Raw genomic sequence first — 21,206 nt, 5'->3', positions numbered from 1 at the left:
CTGCATGTGCTGGTTTAAGCCTGTGGTATGAGCCCATCAGATAACCAAACTGCCAGGGTTTTCCTTTCTCCAGGTCTTATTCCTCCCCCTCTCCCTCCCTCACCGCTCCTTTACAGGATGTGCTGTGTAGGTTAATAAGTCAGGCAGATTTTACGGTAAAATGTAGCTGGAAACCACTTTCACACGCACAAAATTGTTACACATATTTAATGTTAAACCTACCCTTTTAACAGACTTTGTATAAATAAGGTGACCCTTCCTCTGACTGTGATTTTAATCCACCCAAGGAAAGGAAACATTTTCTTTAGGTCCAATATTAGCTGTGCAGGATCATCATCCTACAATGTTAATCTTTGACATGTCATCACAGATGTTGGCAGCTCTTAAAAATGATCCTTTAAGCTATTGAATATACTGAGTTGTGCTGCTATATAATTTACTATCATTAATATAATTAATATTATCATTCATTTACTTAATAAAATTTGAATCATTTTTAAAATTGACTGAACATTATTTACAACACATTATTTACCAGACTTGAATGTTCACTCGTCCACATTTGCATGCCAATCAAGTCATTAACCTCTTAAACCTCGCTGGACTCACTGGAGGCATCTGGCTAACAACTTAGACCAACAGGCGAATGCATTTGCATAAAGGTAGTAGAGACCGTCCCGTCGGGAGGGTCTCGTGGTTTAGGCGCTCTTTCAGAGGCTTTTCTTCTCTGGAGAGAATATAGTGTAGAATGTACATTGTTTCTGGGCACTCATATGTAGTTTTTGTGATTTTAATGTAAAACCTGAGAATAAGTACAACATATTTGTAAGTGCAGGCTTTGGTCCAAGAAGAAAAACGAATTAGTGTAATAGTGTAATAGAGGCTGCGCATTTACAGCTGTAGAGTTGCAAAAAAAACATGTTGTTCCTTCCCCTATTGCTTCAAAACTGTCAGAGCAGTTTGCTCCTTGTTAATATTTTTTTTTAAAAGCAAGAAGAAGGAATGATAGAACAAGAGAATCAGAGGGGATGTCATTGATTCCCACAATGAACAGAAGCAATTATGACTGGAGCTGAGATGGTCCTTGGACTTGGAAATCTCAGCCTGAGGCCGTGTGTGTGTGTGTGTGTGTGTGTGTGTGTGTGTGTGTGTGTGTGTGTGTGTGTGTGTGTGTGTGTGTGTTGTTTTGTGTGCTGGTGTGTGTGTGTCAAGTGCTCCATCATGCAGCATTGTTAGAAAGATGTTTTGTTAAGATTTTCCTGTGATTTTATGATTCCCGTACACATATACTCTTGACACACACACTCACATGAATCAGTCTCACACACTCAAGATCCACATGGCTATTCACACACTACATATATGTACACATACATACATATATACGTATGTTGTTGATAATTTGGATGTAATTTGTATTTGTATATCATTTATCGTCTTTTAAATGTAATACTTCATATACGGTCTAGTATGGAGAGAATTTTGTTCCTTTATTATTCAATCAAATAGAATAGATTAGAAACCAAAAAAGAGATTTGAGAGCAAAAAGAGTAAGTGGCAATCAAAAAAAATTTTTTTGAGATCGAAACAGAACAGGTTGCAATTGAAAAAAAATATGAGAGAACATATTTCTTCAACTTCAATCAACACTAATGTTTGTAAGTAAAAACATACGACCATTTTGCTTATAAATCAGTCCTCTTTGCTTGCTAGTTCTAAAGTTTTGCTTGCGAATTCAACTGCACTTGATGGGCGGGGCCAAATATGTTCTCTCATATATTTTTTTCAATTGCAACCTGTTCTGTTTCGATCTCAAAACATTTTTTTTTTGATTGCCACTTACTCTTTTTTTGCTCTCAAATCTCTTTTTTGGTTTCAAATCTATTCTATTTGATTGAATAGCACAAAAAGCACATTGACAGATTTATTAAACAGATTATATTTCCTTTTGCCTAAGAAGCATTTAAATATAAAAAAAGAGAGTTACAGTTGAAGTATGAAGAAGAAGGCAGACAATCTTTCTCAAATGACTATTTAAAACCCTGTGTGCCTCAGCCTTTCCATTGTTGTACTTATTCAATTATTCGATTTAGAATTGAGGTGCATAGTGTTACGGAAATGTTACCCAGTCCTCTAATTGTTGGTTTGGATTTTATGGAAAAAGGACTGTGTCAAATGTAAAATGACCAGCACATTTACACTGCTTGAATGAAAGGGGCTATTGAAACATTTAAAGGTCCTGTCCAACAACTCCATGGCCTTGTTGATACTCAGACCTTCTCTCCCGCTACCCAACACCATTACTGTTCTGAAGTCCATTAGATCACTCTATAAGCCCATGCTTAATCAACAGTTCACATGCAAAAGCACCTGTAGCAACACATATGCAAATATAAAGGGAGGATCCAGAGTTGCTGTTTTACTGTTCACTGAGTTTATGTGCAATGTAAGATTGTTAACAAAGACACACATGTACACACGTAGATCCATAAAAATCTTGCTCTGTGACTAATTGAGCCGAGGTGTGCCCCATAAAACATCAAAGCAATACTCAGCAGCCACCAGACCTGTTGCACCCCTATTCAGTAAACCCATTACTATGAATGTCTCTTTGTGACTCCCACTGGGGTGTGCTGATTTTGTAATGATTCTGTAAAAGTCATTCATTCAGGTCTTTTGTGGTCTAGTTCTTTCCACAATAAGAGGATTTGTCTTCACTCTCACTTCTCTAAAACCAGTTAATCTGAATATTCCAATCAGTGTGAAAGTCGGAGTCAAAAGTTAAAGAATGAGGACACACACACTATATATATATATATATATATCCAAAACATAGCTCAAAGGCACAAATATACTGGATGACTATCAGTCTGGCTCAAGTGAATATTTATATATCAATGAATTTAAATTTGTCTTGTGAATTTCTTCTTTGTGCTGAATGTCAACTATAGCTTGTTTTAACGAAATTCCACAATTTCAAGAATAGCTTTAATTGCTCTGTGGTCTTTAGTTTTACTCTTACAGAAAAAAATAATTATTTGCTATCTGTATGGAAGCATTGGGATGAATGAAGTCCATTGTATAGGATTTAGTGGCATCTAGCAATGCCACACAATTGGTCCCTCTCAGTGTGTGTTAGATTAGCAGGACTGAACTGGGATCAGTTTACTCTTGTGAACGGGCGTAGTGAAGGCTGACAGTGTGCACTAGGTTGTTTCCAATCCTGCTTTGAACACAGTAGGATGAACACAGTAGGATGGTTTGTCTTCCATCGATCCTAATAATTGTCAGCTGCAGGGATTTTGTTTTCTTTCAAAATGCTTCCACAGGATGGATTCAAGCTGACTTACAATCACAGCTTTACATTCACCATGACTTCCATGTAACAAGAATCCTATATATTTTTTGAGCTTTCAACCTAACTCTAGACTCTTTTGGCTCCTTTAAATACACAACAACATTTCTCTGAAATTGTCTTTTAATTCCTAAATTTCCTAAAAAGGTTCTGTGAGAGTGAAGCAGTCTAGTATGACTGTTACCATGGCCATTAATCCTCTTACTTTATCACACAGACACACACACACACACAGACATACACACGCACGCAGGCTCCTGTCGATTAGCCAGCACTCTCCCATGACCCTTTGCTCCTGTCCTCACCAGGAGGGGTTGTGGGTAACGGGCTAGCCCAGCACGACTCTAATTTAATGAGGCAGAGAGGTGTGTATGTGTGTGCAGAAACAGTCGAGTGGTGGGGTCCACGACAGGGGCTTCTCTCACTAAATGTTCCCAAGTTGAATCAGTAATTGGTCCTTGACATGACTCTCTCTAATATCTGCTGTGTGAGGAGTCCAGTCCAGACTCCTCGCGTTCCAACCAACACAAATAGGTTACTGCAGTTGATTATTCTTATTTTGGATGGTGTAAAAATGATCTAATTTAAGGACATTAAATATTGGCACGTGAGAATAGCTATCTCTATATGACTTTGGCTTATGTTGGTAGTAAATCCCATATGATTAAGCAGTGCCTTCTACCAATTATTTTACAGACCAGGCCTCAGATTAGAAAGCTCTGTGAAACATACTCTTATATGTTGATGAGTTGCATTGCAGTATACATGGTGTGGTGGTGAATAGAAATGGACTTCATGAGATGTTTCTGTTCTCTCTCCTTTACATAATTTTTTTTTTAATCACAAGTTACATCTCAGCTGAGATGCAAGGAGGAGGAGGAGGAAGATAGCAAGTAAGCAGATGATTTACAAGTAAAGGCTGTGCATGCACATACACAGAGAAAGAGAGTAAACACATACTGTAGCTTAAATGGACTTCCTTACAGCTGTTTTTGCAAATCTCATAAATCCATTTTCTGTTTGTGGAGAACATTGTAAAGCTAAAACAGAAACTGAGGCATGATTCCTGAATTATATATCCTGGACGAGCCCCCACCAATTGTGTGTAGTCCACATTTATTTTTGTATCACACATGTCCTCACAGAAAGGAGTTATAGAGTCCAGGTGGGAGAGAGCGAGTGAACTCTCAGGCAAGGTTCCAATTCTGAGGTCTTGTTTGAGGATTGGCCAGCTTCATTCCAGGTTTACCAATCATCAGCAAGGCCAGACTGCCACAGGTGGAAATCAGTTACCCTCATTATCACCTGGAGAGAACACAGGGGAGGTGCGGAGAAAAAAAAAAAAAACCCACAACAGGCCATGCTTGGCATGTAACAGATATAAAGCATCTACTGTAAGGGTAGGCTACTCAATAAAATATGTTGTAAAGTGTGAAATATCAACATTTAGATTATTTATTATCATTTAGGGACCACATTCATAATAATTGTGTAAGAAAATATAAATACACATTATTATTCCAATGTTTTGTGATATTTTATCCATTTTTTCAATTCAATTCAATTCAATTCAATTTTATTTGTATAGCGCCAATTCATAACAGAAGTTATCTCAGGACACTTTTCAAATAGAGCAGGTCTAGACCGAACTCTTTAAAACATTTTTAAAAACACTGCATTGATTTTTGTGTTTAAACCCCCAACAGCTAGATGTGTAAACATGTAAACAGAAATTGAGGGCTATGATGTTGGATGTTACAGCGACATATGCAAATGATAAATACAAATGCAGATCCTACTGTTTTGGTAAACCTTGTTTTACTCAGATTTCATGCCTATAGTGGTGTGTTCTTTATACTATGACATTTTAAAAAAGTCACAATATATCACCTTGCTGTATCATATCGCCAGATTCTTACCATTGTCAATGGGAACCCAGAGAGTAGCCGACAGGATTAAATTGCAGTGTGTATTTCTGTTGGATTGACTAGGCAAAGCAGAAAACGCAATTTTCCTTTTACTGCTTAATTTAATGTAAAATGCCACATCAGCTCTGCAGTTCATCAGGCAGTCAGCAGCATAATTTAGCAGACTCCATGCAAAATATAGGAGTGAGTGATAGCAGGGAGGTGTGATAGTGAATAGAAATGGGCTTCATGGGTGTGGACATTCTCTTATACCCTAGTCTGACTGTTTGTTTTTTGCCTCAGAAGAAATCTGGTTACATCTCAATTGAGATGCAAGGAGAAGGAGGGAGATAGCAAGTGAGCAGATGATTTACAAGCCCAAGGGCGTGCGTGCACACACACACACACACACACACACACACACACACACACACACACAAGAAGGAGTGAACACGTAGGTGTAGAGGTGAGTGTTATGTTGTGTTATGTCAGATTAGCTGCCAGGGGCTTCCTTTGATGCTAACACACTCCACTGTATCTTTTCTTTAGTGCTAGTGTATGTGTGACAGAGATGGGAAACGGATGTGTTTCCGTACAGCCTACAGTGTGCGAGTTGTGCGTGGGTGTGTGTGTGTGTGCGTGTGTGTGTGTGTGTGTGTGTGTGTGTGTGTGTGTGTGTGTGTGTGTGTGTGTGTCATGTGCAGTTGCCCACTTAATTTGTGTACCTAGCCTGAGAGCATTATAGATGTTATTCATGTTTCCAAAAACATATTGCTAGGGCTCAGTGTGCTTAACACAGCCCCAAGTGTACATGTACACACATACAGACACGCACTATATATGTCCATATCTCTAATTTCTCACCATTCCTTTTTTTGCATTATCTTCCCTTTGCCTTTTTCTTCACTGTCTTCCCTTCCCCCAATTGTATTATTCTCTATCGGCTTCTCATTTTGTACTCTGTATTTACCTCCCTGTTCCCCTCTTTCTATCTTTATTGTCTCTCCCCTCCTCCTTCATCTAGCTATGCACCTGTTTGGTCTAAACTGGCAGCTTCAAGAGAGTGAGGGATATGGAGCGTTTGAAAATGGAGGAGGGGGAAGAGATACAACTCCCAACACCTTTATGGTGTCCACAGACAATGGTGAGTTCCTACTGTTTCATCCTTTTTCCTTCTGACAGGAAAAGCAACCAAGAATAAGGCAAGAAAAAGGTGTTTGCTCCAGGTAAGGTTTCTCTACTTAGACCAGAAATGTTCATGATGCAGGAAGAAGAAAGCCATTTAGCTTCAAACTGTAATATAGAAATGCCTGAAGGAACCCTCAGCCTGCTGGAGTATTGACATTTTACACATCCTCATAATACAGCACTGTAGACACTGCTTCATGTTCAGTGCCAATGAAGGAAGTAGTAGGTTTTTTATTTACTGCAGAAAAAGAGTGCAGAGGTTATGGAGGTGGATAGTTGTAGTGTTTAAATACAGGGCTGGTCAAAAATTTGTGAATTGGGAGTCTCCTTCGCAGTGGACCGATGGAATTTTCTTGAGATGAATTCATATCTTTCCCCAGACTGTTTCCCTCTTCCCGAGGTTCTCTGCAATTTATTTTCCTCTCCGTTAAGGCTGCACAATATGATAAAACATCATATTGCAATTATTTTGACAGATACTGCAGTTGCGATATGATTCACAATTAGTGGGAATGATCATTTTTGCATCACAAATGTAATATTTACTTTAAATCACGATGGTGTACACATTTTTGGGGCCTGTACCAAATAAATATGTTTTCATCTCTGCAGCACTACAGTTGCTTTGTTTTCCTGAGATTCTGTTTGAGTCTCTCAGTTCAAAAGGGATTGTGAAAAGCAACATCTAAGTGACATGGAAAAGTTATATACCCAGTCATTTTCACTTCTGATGTTTTTCTATTATCAATTTTAGCTTAGAGTTTACCTTGTGCCACTCATGTTAACAACGCCTGGATAAATCTAATTATTAATACTGACAATAGAGTTTGCAGTTGATAGGAAAGGCAGTCACAGTAAAATAAGCTCTAAAGTGTTAAAAATAAAAGGAAAAAATTAAAACAGATGTACTCTTGGTTTAAATGGCATCTCTATCTCTCAGACCCATCATCATTTTAATTATTGCCTATGATGATGTTGACTTCATATCCTCCATATAAGTTTAATTCAATTCAATTCAATTTAATTTTATTTGTTTAGCACCAATTCATAACAGAAGTTATCTCAGGACACTTTTCAAATAGAGCAGGTCTAGACCGAACTCCTCATAACATTATTTACAGAGACCCAACAGTACCACCATGAGCAAGCACTTGGCAACAAGGGCAAGGAAAAACTGCCTGTTAAAAGGCAGAAACCTAGGACAGATCCTTCGGCTCTAGGTGGGTGGTCGTCTGTCTCGACCAGTTGGGGTGAGAGAGAGAGAGAGAGAGAGAGAGAGAGAGAGAGACAGACAGACAGACAGACAGACAGACAGACAGACAGACAGACAGACAGACAGGTGCACAGCAACAACAGTAGCAACAACTACACTAATAGTAGTGACTGATGATGATGAACATGACAACAGCAACGATGGGGGACAACGAGCAGTGACAACAGCAACAACAGTAACCATAGCTATAATCATACTTATAATAATGATAATAACACTAATATCAGTGATATTGGCAATGGCAGTCAAGCAGGACCATGGCAGGAGGCTCCACCAGGATCCATGAGAACCTGCGAGACGAGAAAGCACAAGAACTCCAGGGAAGAAGTGAAGTTAAAAATGCATTAATGGGACATGAATCAGTGCAGAAAGAGAGAGGAAGAGAGGAGCTCAGTGCACTATGGGAAATCCCCCGGTAGTCTAGGCCTATAGCAGCATAACTAAGGGAGGGCTCAGGACTCACCTGATCCAGCCCTAACTATAAGCGTTATCAAAGAGGAATGTCTTAAGCCTACTCTTGAATGTGGTGAGGGTGTCTGCCTCCTGAGCCGCAACTGGAAGCTGGTTCCACAGGAGAGGAGCTTGGTAACTGAAGGCTCTGGCTCCTGTTCTACTTTTAGAGACTATTGGAACCACAAGTAGCCCAGCATTCAGAGAATGTACTGTTCTAGTGGGGTAATAGGTAGAGATGTGATGTCCTTCCTGTCAGTACTCGTGCTGCAGCGTTTTGAATTAATCGGAGCGTTTTAATGGACTTATTGGGGCAACCTGTTAATAAAGAGTTGCAGTAATCCAGCCTAGAAGTAACAAATGCATGGATCAGTTTTTCTGCATCTGTCTGTGATAGGATGTGTCTAATTTTTGTAATATTACGTAAATGAAAGAAGGCAGTCCTGGAGGTTTGCTTTATGTGGGAATTAAATGACAAATCCTGATCAAAGATAACTACAAGATTCCTGACAGTGGTGCTAGAGGCCAAGGTAATGCCATCTAGAGTAACAATATCTTTAGACAGTGGTTTTTGGGGCCAAGTACAAGAATTTCGTTTAACATCAGAAAATTGCAGCTCATCCAGGATTTTATGTCCTTAAGACATGTTTGTAATTTAAGTAATTGATTACTTTCATTGGGCTTGATCGATAGATATAACTGCGTATCATCTGCATAACAGTGAAAGTTAATGGAGTGATTCCTAATAATGTTGCCTAAATGGAGCATATATATAGTAATTAGTATTGGTCCAAGTACAGAACCTTGTGGAACTCCATGACTAACTGTAGTATTTATTGAAGATTCATCATTAACATGTACAAACTGCGAACAATCTGATAAATATGACTTAAACCAGCTTAGTGCAGTTCCTTTAATGCCAATTTGATGCTCAAGTCTCTGTAAAAGAATATCATGGTCAATGGTGTCAAATGCAGCACTAAGATCTAATAATACAAGTACAGAGACAAGTCCATTGTCTCAAGCAGTCAGAAGGTCATTATTAACTTTAACCAGAGCTGCTGTGCTGTGATGAACTCTAAATCCTGACTGAAAATCCTCAAATAAACTATTGTTATGTAAAAAGTCACACAACTCTTTGGCGACCACTTTCTCCAGAATCTTAGAGAGGAAGGGGAGGTTAGAAATCGGTCTATAATTGGCTAAAACCCCTGGGTCAAGAGTGGGCTTTTTAAGAAGGGGTTTAATTACAGCTACTTTAAAGAACTATGGTACATATCCTGATAATAAAGAAAGATTAATCATACCCAGTAAAGAAGTGCCAATTAAGGGTACGACTTCTTTAAGCAGCCTAGTTGGGATCAGGTCTGACAGACAGGTTGATGGCTTCGATGTAGAAATTATTGAAGTTAACTGATGAAGATCGATAGCAGAAAAACAGTCTAAATATATATCTGAGTTTACATTAGTTAAAGTTCTTGAACTTGGAGAGCCACTGATAGCTGTTGATGGCAGTTGGTGATTAATTTTCTAATAGTAATATTTTATTATAAAAGAAGCTCATGAAGTCATTGCTACTTAAGTTTATGGGGATATGTGCATCAATAGAGCTGTGACTCTCTGACAGCCTGGCTACAGTGCTGAAGAGGAACCTAGGGTTGTTCTTATTTTCTTCTGTAAGTGCTGAATAATAGGCTCCTCTGGCATTACGGAGGGCCTTTCTATAGCTTTTAAGATTATCATGCCAAATTGAGCAATATTCTGATAATTTCGAAGAGCGCCATTTCCTTTCAGATTTCCCAGCTTTTTGCTTTAAGGGGCGGGTTTGGTGGTTATACCACAGTGCTAGTCTCTTATGTTTTAATAATTTCCTTTTTATAGGAGTGATAGAATCTAATGTTGATCGTAGTGAGCCTGCAGCACTATCAACAAGATTAGCAATTTCAGAGGGACTAAAGTTGTTATAGGACTCTGTTAAATTCAGACATGGCATTGAATTAAACACTGATGGAATCTCCTCCTTAAATTTAGCTACAGCACTGTCAGATAGACATCTGCTGTAGGAAGTTTTGCCTAATGGCTTATAATCTAATAGTATGAATTCAAAAGTTATTAAATAATGGTCAGATAGGAAAGGATTATGTGGGAAGACTATTAAATGTTCAATATCAATGCCATATGATAGAACAAGGTCAAGAGTGTGATTAAAACAATGAGTTGGTTTATTTACACTCTGACAGAAGCCAATTGAGTCTATTAATGATATAAATGTGTTACTAAGACTGTCATTGTCAACATCCACATGAATATTAAAATCACCTACAATAATTACTTTATCTGATTTAAGGACTAAACTTGATAAAAACTCTGAGAATTCAGATATAAAACCAGAGTACGGGCCAGGAGTGCGGTACTCTATAACAAACAGAACTGGCTGCAGTGTTCCAGCTGTCAAAGTCTGTCCACTAAAAGTTGTTGATTTTGCCACTGACAGGTCAAATTATTATCTGAGTGTCTGACAACAATACGGAAAGGATCACTACAGAGATAGACCTTTTGTTTAACCAAAAACAGCCGTAACATCCCTATTGCTAGACAAAAACAGTTTACCTTGCAAATGACTGTAGCATTGTAACTTCATTTAGCAAAAAAAAATTCACCAAAACCAGCTTGTCTTTCCACTGTTTCTTTCCAAAACAGCAGTTTCAGTCGCTCTTCTGAGCTGCACACGGAGTAGGCCGGCCATTGAAACAAACCACAGAGTGATAGCAACACAGGCAGAAGGAGTGTGACACCGTGATTCCACTATATCTTTACAGCTAATAGTTTTCAATATATATATATATATATATATATATATATATATACACACACTAATAAGCCATTTAATGTGGCCATTGATGTCCAAGTAAGGCATGATAAAAGCAGATAAATCAGTAAGAATGCCGATTACACCCCCAATTGCCCACAAGGCACCTTTGTTCAGACATAGTGTCTCGTATAGATCCTTGTCGAGACTGAGCACAATTCCAGCTGGATAATACACAATGAGGCTGAATTTCAAATATTTTTCACTGTGAAATGTGGGAACTGCGAGCCTAAAGATTCCCAGGATATCACACATAAATCAGGACAATATTTACTCATGACCTAGCAGTTAAAACATGCACAAGTGCATTTGATGAATGGTAGTTTCATTCAATCTTTTATCTGCAGATTTCAGAACTTTGGTGGAGCTAAACCCACTGTCAATCATTTGTATTCAATTAAGTTGTGACCATTGCAGAGATACTGTTACATGGATGAAAGGAAGAAACTCTGTTTTATCTGTTTCTCTCTTTAGGTAAAATGTTTCTTCTAGAGAACAACACCATAGACACAGGAGAGGTGGATGTGGGGAGACGAGCTGTACAAGATGTTCCACCAGGTTAGTTACACACACACTACACGTATAAATGTCATACCACCACAAAAGTGTGCAATAGCGCATCGTCGTGCATTATCTGCATACCACAGACAGTACAGACCTGATATTCAACACAAGGGAATAAACCTGTAAAACAACATAAAACCTACTGCTGTGAGGAACAGAGATGATGGTTATGTACTGGTTACGCACTGGAGAGAAAACAGCTCTCCATGCACCCAGAGGCATGAGGGAGAGCTCACAGTTAAAGCACCACAAATAACAATAATCAAAAAACAGTACATAAAGACACTTACACTGCACCTACGTAAGTACAAATATTAATGGGACCACTACAGAAAACTGCAACAGACACAAAACAAGGTCAAATTACCCTATGGCCACATTTCTGCTGTAATATCATCCTCAGTGGCTGCAATCCATTTTTTATGAATTATCAATTTTCAGTTCATTAGGTGCACCTAGCTAAGAGGAATGCAGTCTAATACAATGAATTGGATTTGGATTGATTCATATATCATATATGGAGGTCTGGGCTACTGTGGGTTCTTGAAGCATACAATCTCAAGCACTGGGTCGTGGTACCAAACAACTTTTATTTAAAGTGTTGCTGTTGTCATACAACAACTCAAAATGGCTATGGCTATGTGTAAACCACACCCACCGCCACAGGGAAATTCTGAAAATGAATAATGCTCTGTTGTTCTTTATTCAAGGTGTGTTCTGGAGATCCCAACTATATATTGACCAACCGCAGTTCTTGAAATTCAACATCTCCGTCCAGAAAGATGCTCTTGTTGGGGTGTATGGACGCAAAGGCCTACCGCCCTCCCATACACAGGTTGGTCTCACAAACATGTATGCACGTGCAATTATATGTTAATTTATTTATACAGCTCAAGGAAGCCATGATAGAGTTAATGGAGACTAAACTTTTACCTTATATAGTTTATCCAGCCATAAGGCCCTTTTGGACATGCACTCCTTTATGTTAATCTGATTGCAATTTAACATTGATCTCATGTTTATATATGTGTAAGTCATTTCACAGCAGCAATTTAACTAAATCTGACCCCTTAACATTTCCATATCACTGTCAACATGTTACAAGCCATGAATTGAATTCCATCAGATGTTATGTTGTGTATAGATAAAATAAGTAGAATAATCCATGAAATGCTGTGAATAAGCCCATTTTAAATTGAAGAGATTCTTATATCAGATCCTATAAATAAAACTTTATACAACCACAGTAATAATGTGAGTGTCCATTGTCTTTTTATTTACATGGATAAAAACAGTATGCGGCAAAATGCATTTGGATATGATAAAACAGGCAGCAAAATTTGCTATCTAATAACATTGAATGATGAAATTGATGTGGAATGCATTAATTTCATTGGGCAAGTGTCCCTTACATTCACAACAGCCATTCATTAAGGCTTCAGCAACAAAAAAAGTTTTAAATCCACCAGCAAGGTGCAAAATATGACATGACATGTAGCTCTTTCCTTAAGTCCTGTCATGTCTGAATAAAGATGAGAGAAACATTAAAGGACTAGTGTGTAAGATTTTTTCGGTGAGTGAAGTTGCAGATTGTAACCAAGCATGTAGAAGAAAATATGGTGGCCATGAAAAATGTGAAAGACACCATCTAGAGTCAGTGTTTGGTTTGTTGGTTCTGGGCTAGTGTAGAAACATGGCGGTTCAACATGGCAGTCTCCACACAAGGCAACTCGCTCCCTCTATTGATAAAAACATTTCATTCTAGGGTAACGAAAACACAACGATTCTTATTTTCAGGTGATTATACACTGATAAAAAAACATACCTATTGCTACAAATAGATCCTGCTAAATGTTACACACTGGCCTTTTAAATGTATAAATGAATACAAGGAAATCCCCCAACACAACCTAGAAAAGAAAAACAGAATAAAGCTTATGCAAATCAGAGAGAAATCCACCTCCAGGACAGTTTAAAATAGATGCCACAGTACAACTGACAGTTAAATGCGTCATGACACTAATATAAGATGTCATGAGACAAAGAACAAGATGATACAGCAAAGAAATGGGCATAGTTGTTCACAGAAGCTAGGGCAGCACCTGCTGCTAAAGATGGGATTCAACCAGCTCAAACTTCAGCGGAAGCTACAGAGGTGTTTTCTCTTTATCTATGTGACTAGAATGAAATCTTATCAGATATTACAAAAGCTTGTCGTCAACCACCCAGAATCCTTTCTAATTTAAACAAACACCAAAAGTGCTGAAAAAAATGTTGTGCCTCCCAGAATGTCAAAACTCCAAATCCCTTTTGCAAGTATGTCTAGCTGAAGTTCTTCATGGATTCTTAGTTTGTAACGAAGGAGATAAGCTTCTTACAAACGTAAACTATCCCCTTAATGACTACACTTACATTTATGTGTGGTGAATCTTGTCTTCTATCGAGGGACTAATCCACTTATCTGTAAAAGACGTACAATGCCCTCCCTATCACAGCTCAATGTTAGCACTTTAGATAATAACTAGGGTGTGTGTGTGTGTGTGTGTGTGTGTGTGTCTTTGTCATAACCTAATCCATCTAAATTCCCATAATTTCTTTTAGTGTAGATTTTCAGTCTCGTCAACCTTGTGTAACAGTTCTTTCTGCTGAGAAAAACCATTTTCTGGGATGAGCTCATAACATATTATGTTGCTGTAAATGTCTCATCTCAGTTTTATGATTAGAGGAGTCAGATGTTGTTCAAACAGAAGCAAATTTATCCAGTAGTGATATACATACCTTGTCATGGAGTTGTGAATAATCAAATCAAACTTAATGATAATCTGGCTAGTTTTTAAGATGCAGACTGTTGGACTGACTAGCATCACTATCCTGAGGCCTTGCTACGGGCTATGTTCTTGTAATAAAAATGATCAATGATGTTTGAATTCTTGTGTATCTCTGTCCACCAGTACGACTTTGTGGAGCTGCTGGATGGCAGTCGCCTCATTTCCAAAGACAAACGAGCACTCAGTGATACGGACGCAGGACACACACACCCAGCCAGTGCACACAAGGAGGAGTCCGGGGGAGGAGCCCGACACACGCGCTCGGTGAATGTACATGACGCAGGCTTCATCCAGTACCTGGACACAGGAATCTGGCATCTGGCATTCTACAATGACGGACGCAACACGGAACAAGTGTCTTACAATACCATCATCATAGGTGAGACAGCAGTGTGTTTGTAATAGTGAATGCTGTGGTGAGTTATTATAAGTGTGTAAGGCTACGTACAGACTGCAGGCACAAGTGGCCCAAATCGCTCATATGTGACTCAGGTCAGTTTTTTCATGACTACAGCACAAATCACATGGTATCTGATCTTTTCATTTCTGATTCAGGACTTTTATATGTGGTCCAAATCAGATACACGTCTGATTTTTTGCAGTGTGACCTAAGTGTGAACAGTCATACCAGAATCCATGTGACTTTATATATTACTCTAGGTTGACAGTCGTCATGCGGTTCACTTCAGGACCGTGACCTGTTCACACTGGAATCTGATATGGGCCACTTTTTAAAATAATGTGAACAGCTGAACAAAAAAAATCAGATCCAAGCAATAAATAAGTGCTAAATCTTTCAATGTAAATGTAGCCTCAGTACACTTCTACAGTTCACATAATCCATACTTATCTACTCTGACATCACCAGTTAAACCTGTATCATACCAGCTTGTCATTCAAATAAAAACTGCAGATTTTTGTAATGCCAAATCACAACCTTATGATCAGTTAAATGTTTTGCGCAGATAAGTGAACAAAGTGGCCATTTTGGAATAATCCATTAACTTTTAGTATAGCCCTACCGACATATCAGTATCGTAGACATATCGGTATCATATTGGTATCAGCATATAAGTTATCCAATATGCACTGATATGTTTTTTCCCAGAATGTTATGCAGAAAAATACATTGGTGTCACTGCAAAGTTTATCCAGCAGAGTGCGCTGTGATTTAAAATTTTGTGGCAAGCAGTACACAGTAAGAGAGAAGAAGCAGCTCTCAGTAATGTTGAACTTGTTGACAATGTTTATGTCAAATTATTTAACATGTACTAAATTGTTTGTTTAAGAAAGCAGCCTTCTGAGTACCTTGCAGACTCATATCAGTCCGTATGGAAAAGGTTTGTCGTCATTCCAGCTCAAAAAATTACTATATCAGCTGCTATATCGGTAATCAGTTAATTATTCCTCTCTAAAATTGGTAATGTTCTCAATAATCCCAAATCGGTCGGGACCTAGGTTTTACTTTTACTGATATGATGAAGGTTCTTATTTGAACCTTCATTATATCCGAGGCCGAGCACACTCACTAGACCATGCGATAAATCACAAAATTTTTCTCTGAAAATTGTACGTACATTGGAAGGCACAGTATAGTATGTAGTTATTGTTAAAAATTGGATTTTTCTGTTCTGCCTGAGTTGTGTGTTTGTGTGTGTACGGGAAATGGCCAGTTAGGTATGGCAGAGAGCCAACAATGGTGTATAACAGAAAGGAGAGAGCGAGAGAAAAGCAGCAGGGTAATTGGATGTTAAAATGTGTTGATTGGACTGACTAGTTGTAACTACGGCAACCAGAGAGGACCGGTCTCTCAGTGTTGTGTGTGTGGTATTCTTTAAGATCTACAGCTGCATATCCAGCCTACCCAATTAACGTGCACCCTTATAACCACCTCTTTCTCTCTCCATCTCTCCCTCTCACACACTCCTAATCAGAGTCTATTATGGAGTGTCCTCAGAATTGTCATGGAAACGGAGATTGTCTCTCAGGAATATGCCACTGTTTCCCTGGATTTCTGGGGCCTGACTGCTCTCGAGGTAAACACACGGACACACAGGAGGTTGTAATCCAAGCAGTGAGTGTGACCTGCACACTCTGGAGTCAGTGATATGTTACTGTTCACTTAGTGTTTCTCTTCACCTACTTCCTGTTTACTTCCTACTACTTCCTCCTCTTTTTGCAATGGGATTGTTGTGTGTGTTCAGCTGTTTTCATAAAGTAAGACTGTTTTGATACCAGGTCCATTGGCTTTGCCAAAACATATGTCTGTTCAAGCCTTAAAGGAACAATGGTTCTCAAATTGTAGACCCAGACAAAAAAAATGGTAACATTAAGTACTTAGACAGTACAATGGTCTTTTAGCAAGAATTTAGTGGCCATTAGAGAAACTGCAGTCCTCTTCATCACTCAGGTTGAGATTTTGTTTAATCCGAGCACAGTATAGTTTTCTGTTTATGTACCAATATTAAATAGATTCATTAATTACCATATTTATTTCAGGAAGTGACATGTATAATTCAGTGCTCTTTCCCATACATGTTCTTAGCCTAACCAGGCCATGCACACTTTGGAGGATATATCAGAATCAGTTCATTTTAGACCAGTGGTTGCCGACCTGGGGGTTTGGACCCCAACTGAGGGATGCCAAAGTTGACACAGGGCTCGCAAGGCCTACTTGATTTTAGAAGGTGTAAGAAAACACAGTTGGTCTACATCTCAGCATTTCTGTAAAATTTTTGTGTTCACTATTTGGGTTCATCATACGGTTTATCAGTTGATCTGTACTGTTAATATCAATAAAATATGTCAGTTTTCTCAGTGATAGAAAGGGGGCCCCTTAAGGAAAAAGGTTGGGCTGCAGTATTGACAAGCTGTAATCCACTGCATCTTATCTGGCAAACTGGAGATATATCAAAGTGGTTGGACATTATCTGAGTAACTAAAGGACAATATCAGCTGACCAAATCACTGCATTCAGGATATGGCATTTTTATGATTAATTTATTGTTGCTTACTATGCGCTTAAAGCAGTGGTTCCCAACCTGGGGGTCACAAGGCCTTCTTGATTTTATGGTGTGTAAGACAAATTTAAAAAAAACAATACACAGTAGGCCTAAATCTCAGCATTTGGGTCACTTCTGTGAAGAAAAATATGTAAAGTAAAATCAAAAAAGAAGCCTATTAAGTGTGTATGATTGTTAAAAATTATTAAAAAAACAAATACATAGTGCAGACAGAGAAGTGTATAGAAGTTCTCTTGACAGGAAATAATCTGCTGTTTGAATTTCATTCAAATCACTGGTTTTATAGAAATGTCTTGTTACCTAGTTCACTATTTGGGTTCATTGTACAATTTTGAATATAATATGCAATATCCATAAAATATGTCCCTTTGTCATTGGGTCATCAGTTTACTAAATTATAAGAAAAGGATCCCTTATAGAAAAAGGCTGGGAACCACTGGTTTAAGTTGGTTTGGGGTTCAAGTGTCTGACTTAATCAGCCTATGAGGCCAGTGTGTCTGATCCATATCCCTGTATGTGTCTGGTCCAGCTGCCTGTCCAGTGCTGTGCAGTGGTAATGGCCAGTACTCCCGTGGCCGCTGCCAGTGCTACAGTGGGTGGAAGGGCACTGAGTGTGACGTGCCAGCCAACCAGTGCATCGACATCCACTGTGGAGGACATGGTATCTGCATTATGGGTGCCTGCATCTGCAATACTGGCTATAAGGGCGATAACTGTGAGGAAGGTAAGAATGATGAGGAACAGACAGAACTCAAATCACTACATAATTAAATGTCAATATAAATAATGGATTTATTGCTCATTTATTGTTACCCAAGACATTAACTTCTGAAACAGAAACATCCATGCAGTTTGCTATAATTGGATAATAATAAATAATCGGTTTCAATAAAGCCCAGATGTTTTCCATATATCATGGACTAAGCAGTCAAGGAACAAGGAACACAAGTTTTAGGCTTGAAAGTTGGGTTTTTATGGTGCAACCTGGAGGCTCACATGATGGAGCTGGAGCCGTGCGTACCTGGGCTGGGTGTCAGACTTAGGATTTTGGAATGACTGGAAAGATGTATGCAGCCCCTTGTCCCCGTTATTCAAAATAAATCAGGAAAATCAATATGGGACTTTATGCTGGTGAGCTAGACAATTTTTTCAAGTCAAGCCATGTGCGGATTTTCATGATTATCATGACTCATAATTATCACAATAATGGAAATTCACCACGATAAATGTATCACGTGTTTTTTTATTGCGACATGCAATTCAGTCGTATATCCTCCCATCACCAATCTAGAAAACAATGTCAAGGTTAGAATAAACTATTCTAAAATGATGATGTGCATGAGTATGAGAAGCTTACATTTTTAACTGTGTGTCTATCACATCATATATTATAATGAAGTTTACAAGATAATAATCCCATTGACCTGCATGTAAGTATCAGCTGAAATAAGCTGCTGCTGACAGCTTCAGATAGCATTACCACTACATGATTAATTAATTTACTCTAAGCTCTCTGTCACACACACGAATACACGCATGTGGTTACTGCCCAACTGCTGACAGGTAGTTTGCTAAAATAAGTTACAAACTGTACACTACACAAATTTAATCTGAATTGATCGATACTAATCTGCTATCTGCTGATTGGACACGCGCACACACACACACACACACACACACACACACACACACACACACACACACACACTCATTTACTACAACACAGAGGTTGACACATATCCCTATATGTGTACACACATTCACATCATCCACCTGTGTACAAATGCAGAGGTGTGCATAGGCTGTGTATACATACACACTCATACAAATATGCTAATGTTTCTCACAGAGGACAGTAACCAGATTAGTTTCCAGATTAGTGCAATCGTCGGTCACACTAATCCTTTGTGAGTGAGTGTATAAGGGAGACAGAAGGAGAGAGTCAGAAAGAATTTACCCTGAACAACAGAGCTTGTGTGTGTGTGTGTGTGTGTGTGTGTGTGTGTGTGTGTGTGTGTGTGTGTGTGTGTGTGTGTGTGTGTGTGTGTGTCTGTGTGTGTGTGTGTGTGTGTGTGTGTGTGTGTGTGTGTGTGTTTTTTTATGTGTGTGATAATCATATTTATGGCTGCTGAGTCTGCAAATCATAGCAAAGATGCCAGGTATTATTTCCATGAAAAAATACCACAGCCTATTTGTGAGGAGCAGCACTGAAAGAGTTAACATTCACATAGAGGAGGTGCTGGAATTGGTTGATGAGCATGAGCAGCCTACAAAACAGGATGGGGTTCAGGTGTGAGTTCCTTTCCTGACCTTCAGCAGCAGAACACTGAGCTCCTTTGTTAGAGTAGTTTGACTGTGGATATGTGAGTTCCCTTTGCTGTTTAAGATAGCAATAAACCTTGTGGTGTTTCATAAGCATCATCATCAATGTTCAAACCCTGCAACAAAACTCCTGTGCTCTTTGTGTCTGACTGCACAACCATCATTTTTATCCTCAACAGCAAACTGGTTGGCATAAATAGAATAGAATATTTATAGGTATGTTTTCATCTGTGTATATTATATATATATATATATATATATATATATATAAAGTATATTGAGTCAAAGTCACAAATGTGAACCCAAGGGCATAACCTCTGTGGCCCTGCCCTGAATACACACTCGGACATGTATCAGCCTGTTATAGTTAGGTTGTATCAATGTGATGGTAGTTTTTATTTGTAGATTTTAGCTTACAGCTTATTCCACTGCATGTCAAACATTTATGTAGTATTTGGTATATTGTATTGTATTGTATTGTATTATATAACTCCCTGTCTTCATCTTTCTGTCTCCAGTGGACTGCATAGATCCTAGTTGTTCGGCCCATGGAGTGTGTATCCATGGTGAATGTCACTGCCAGCCAGGCTGGGGCGGAGCCAGCTGTGAGATTGCCAAGGCCATGTGTCCGGATCAGTGTTCAGGTCATGGCACCTACAACACAGAGACCAATACTTGTACCTGCGACCAGAACTGGACCGGGCCAGACTGCTCTTTAGGTGTGTTTCATGTTTAATGTAATGTGTTGTAAGCATCTGTCAGTGTGTACGTTTTCTCTCCATTTTTTTTTACCATTTCTTACAGAATCTATAAACTTCATTTTTATTGCATTTGCAAAAACAGCACCACACCAAACTTTACAGAGTCAATAGTGCTTTACATAATCATTAAGAGAGAATAAAGAAGTGCAGGATCAGCATACCGTGTAAACAAAAAAGGAATTACAGAGCAGAACATAATTAAGATAACAGTGTTAGAGATGCAGGCCCCTAGGAACGGGCATAAAAGATGTGATGCATAGCTTGTTGAACAACTAATAAGACATAAGGTAAATCAGACAGTCAATTATGCAAAACCTGTACCTGGAAACATAATTCTGGGGAGTGATTTAAAAGATGATGGTGCTTTAGGTGGTGATAGGCTTAGTTTGTCTGGCAGTGTACTCTTCTACAGCTTGGCTACCCTGATGGCAAAAAATTCACCTTTAGAAGTTAGCCAGAAGTTTAGAGCAGCCAGGAGAACCTTGCCTAAGGAACTCAGACTTCAACTTGTGAGAAGGTCCAAGGTCAGTGACATAGCTAGAGGCTTATCCACATTAAGACTTGAGTAAAATCAGCAACATCAAAAAATAAATTTTTAAACAAGCCAGCTGCCAATGATGAGAAGCTATAATAGAAGTATTATGGTCTCAAGAGTGTGTTAGACAC

General features: G+C 38.7%; 2 protein-coding genes across 13 annotated transcripts in view; one reads left to right on the top strand and one right to left on the bottom strand.

Moving 5' to 3' along the window:
- Window positions 1–21,206, bottom strand: part of dctd (dCMP deaminase) — a 145,349-nt gene that overhangs the window by 11,542 nt on the left and 112,601 nt on the right. The gene's annotated exons all lie outside the window — the stretch shown is intronic.
- Window positions 1–21,206, top strand: part of LOC127355461 (teneurin-3) — a 361,742-nt gene that overhangs the window by 255,382 nt on the left and 85,154 nt on the right. For all 11 annotated transcript variants that reach the window (XM_051386366.1, XM_051386371.1, XM_051386367.1 and 8 more), the window contains 7 exons: window positions 6,287–6,406; window positions 11,517–11,600; window positions 12,317–12,441; window positions 14,558–14,813; window positions 16,369–16,470; window positions 17,987–18,181; window positions 20,298–20,498. In XM_051386366.1, the coding sequence (XP_051242326.1) occupies window positions 6,287–6,406; window positions 11,517–11,600; window positions 12,317–12,441; window positions 14,558–14,813; window positions 16,369–16,470; window positions 17,987–18,181; window positions 20,298–20,498 (1,083 nt within the window). The remainder of the gene's footprint in view (window positions 1–6,286; window positions 6,407–11,516; window positions 11,601–12,316; window positions 12,442–14,557; window positions 14,814–16,368; window positions 16,471–17,986; window positions 18,182–20,297; window positions 20,499–21,206) is intronic.

This window comes from Dicentrarchus labrax, unplaced genomic scaffold, assembly GCF_905237075.1.
Source record: "Dicentrarchus labrax unplaced genomic scaffold, dlabrax2021, whole genome shotgun sequence".
NCBI classification, from domain to species: domain Eukaryota; kingdom Metazoa; phylum Chordata; class Actinopteri; family Moronidae; genus Dicentrarchus; species Dicentrarchus labrax.
This window is presented reverse-complemented; position numbering and strand designations above follow the sequence as displayed.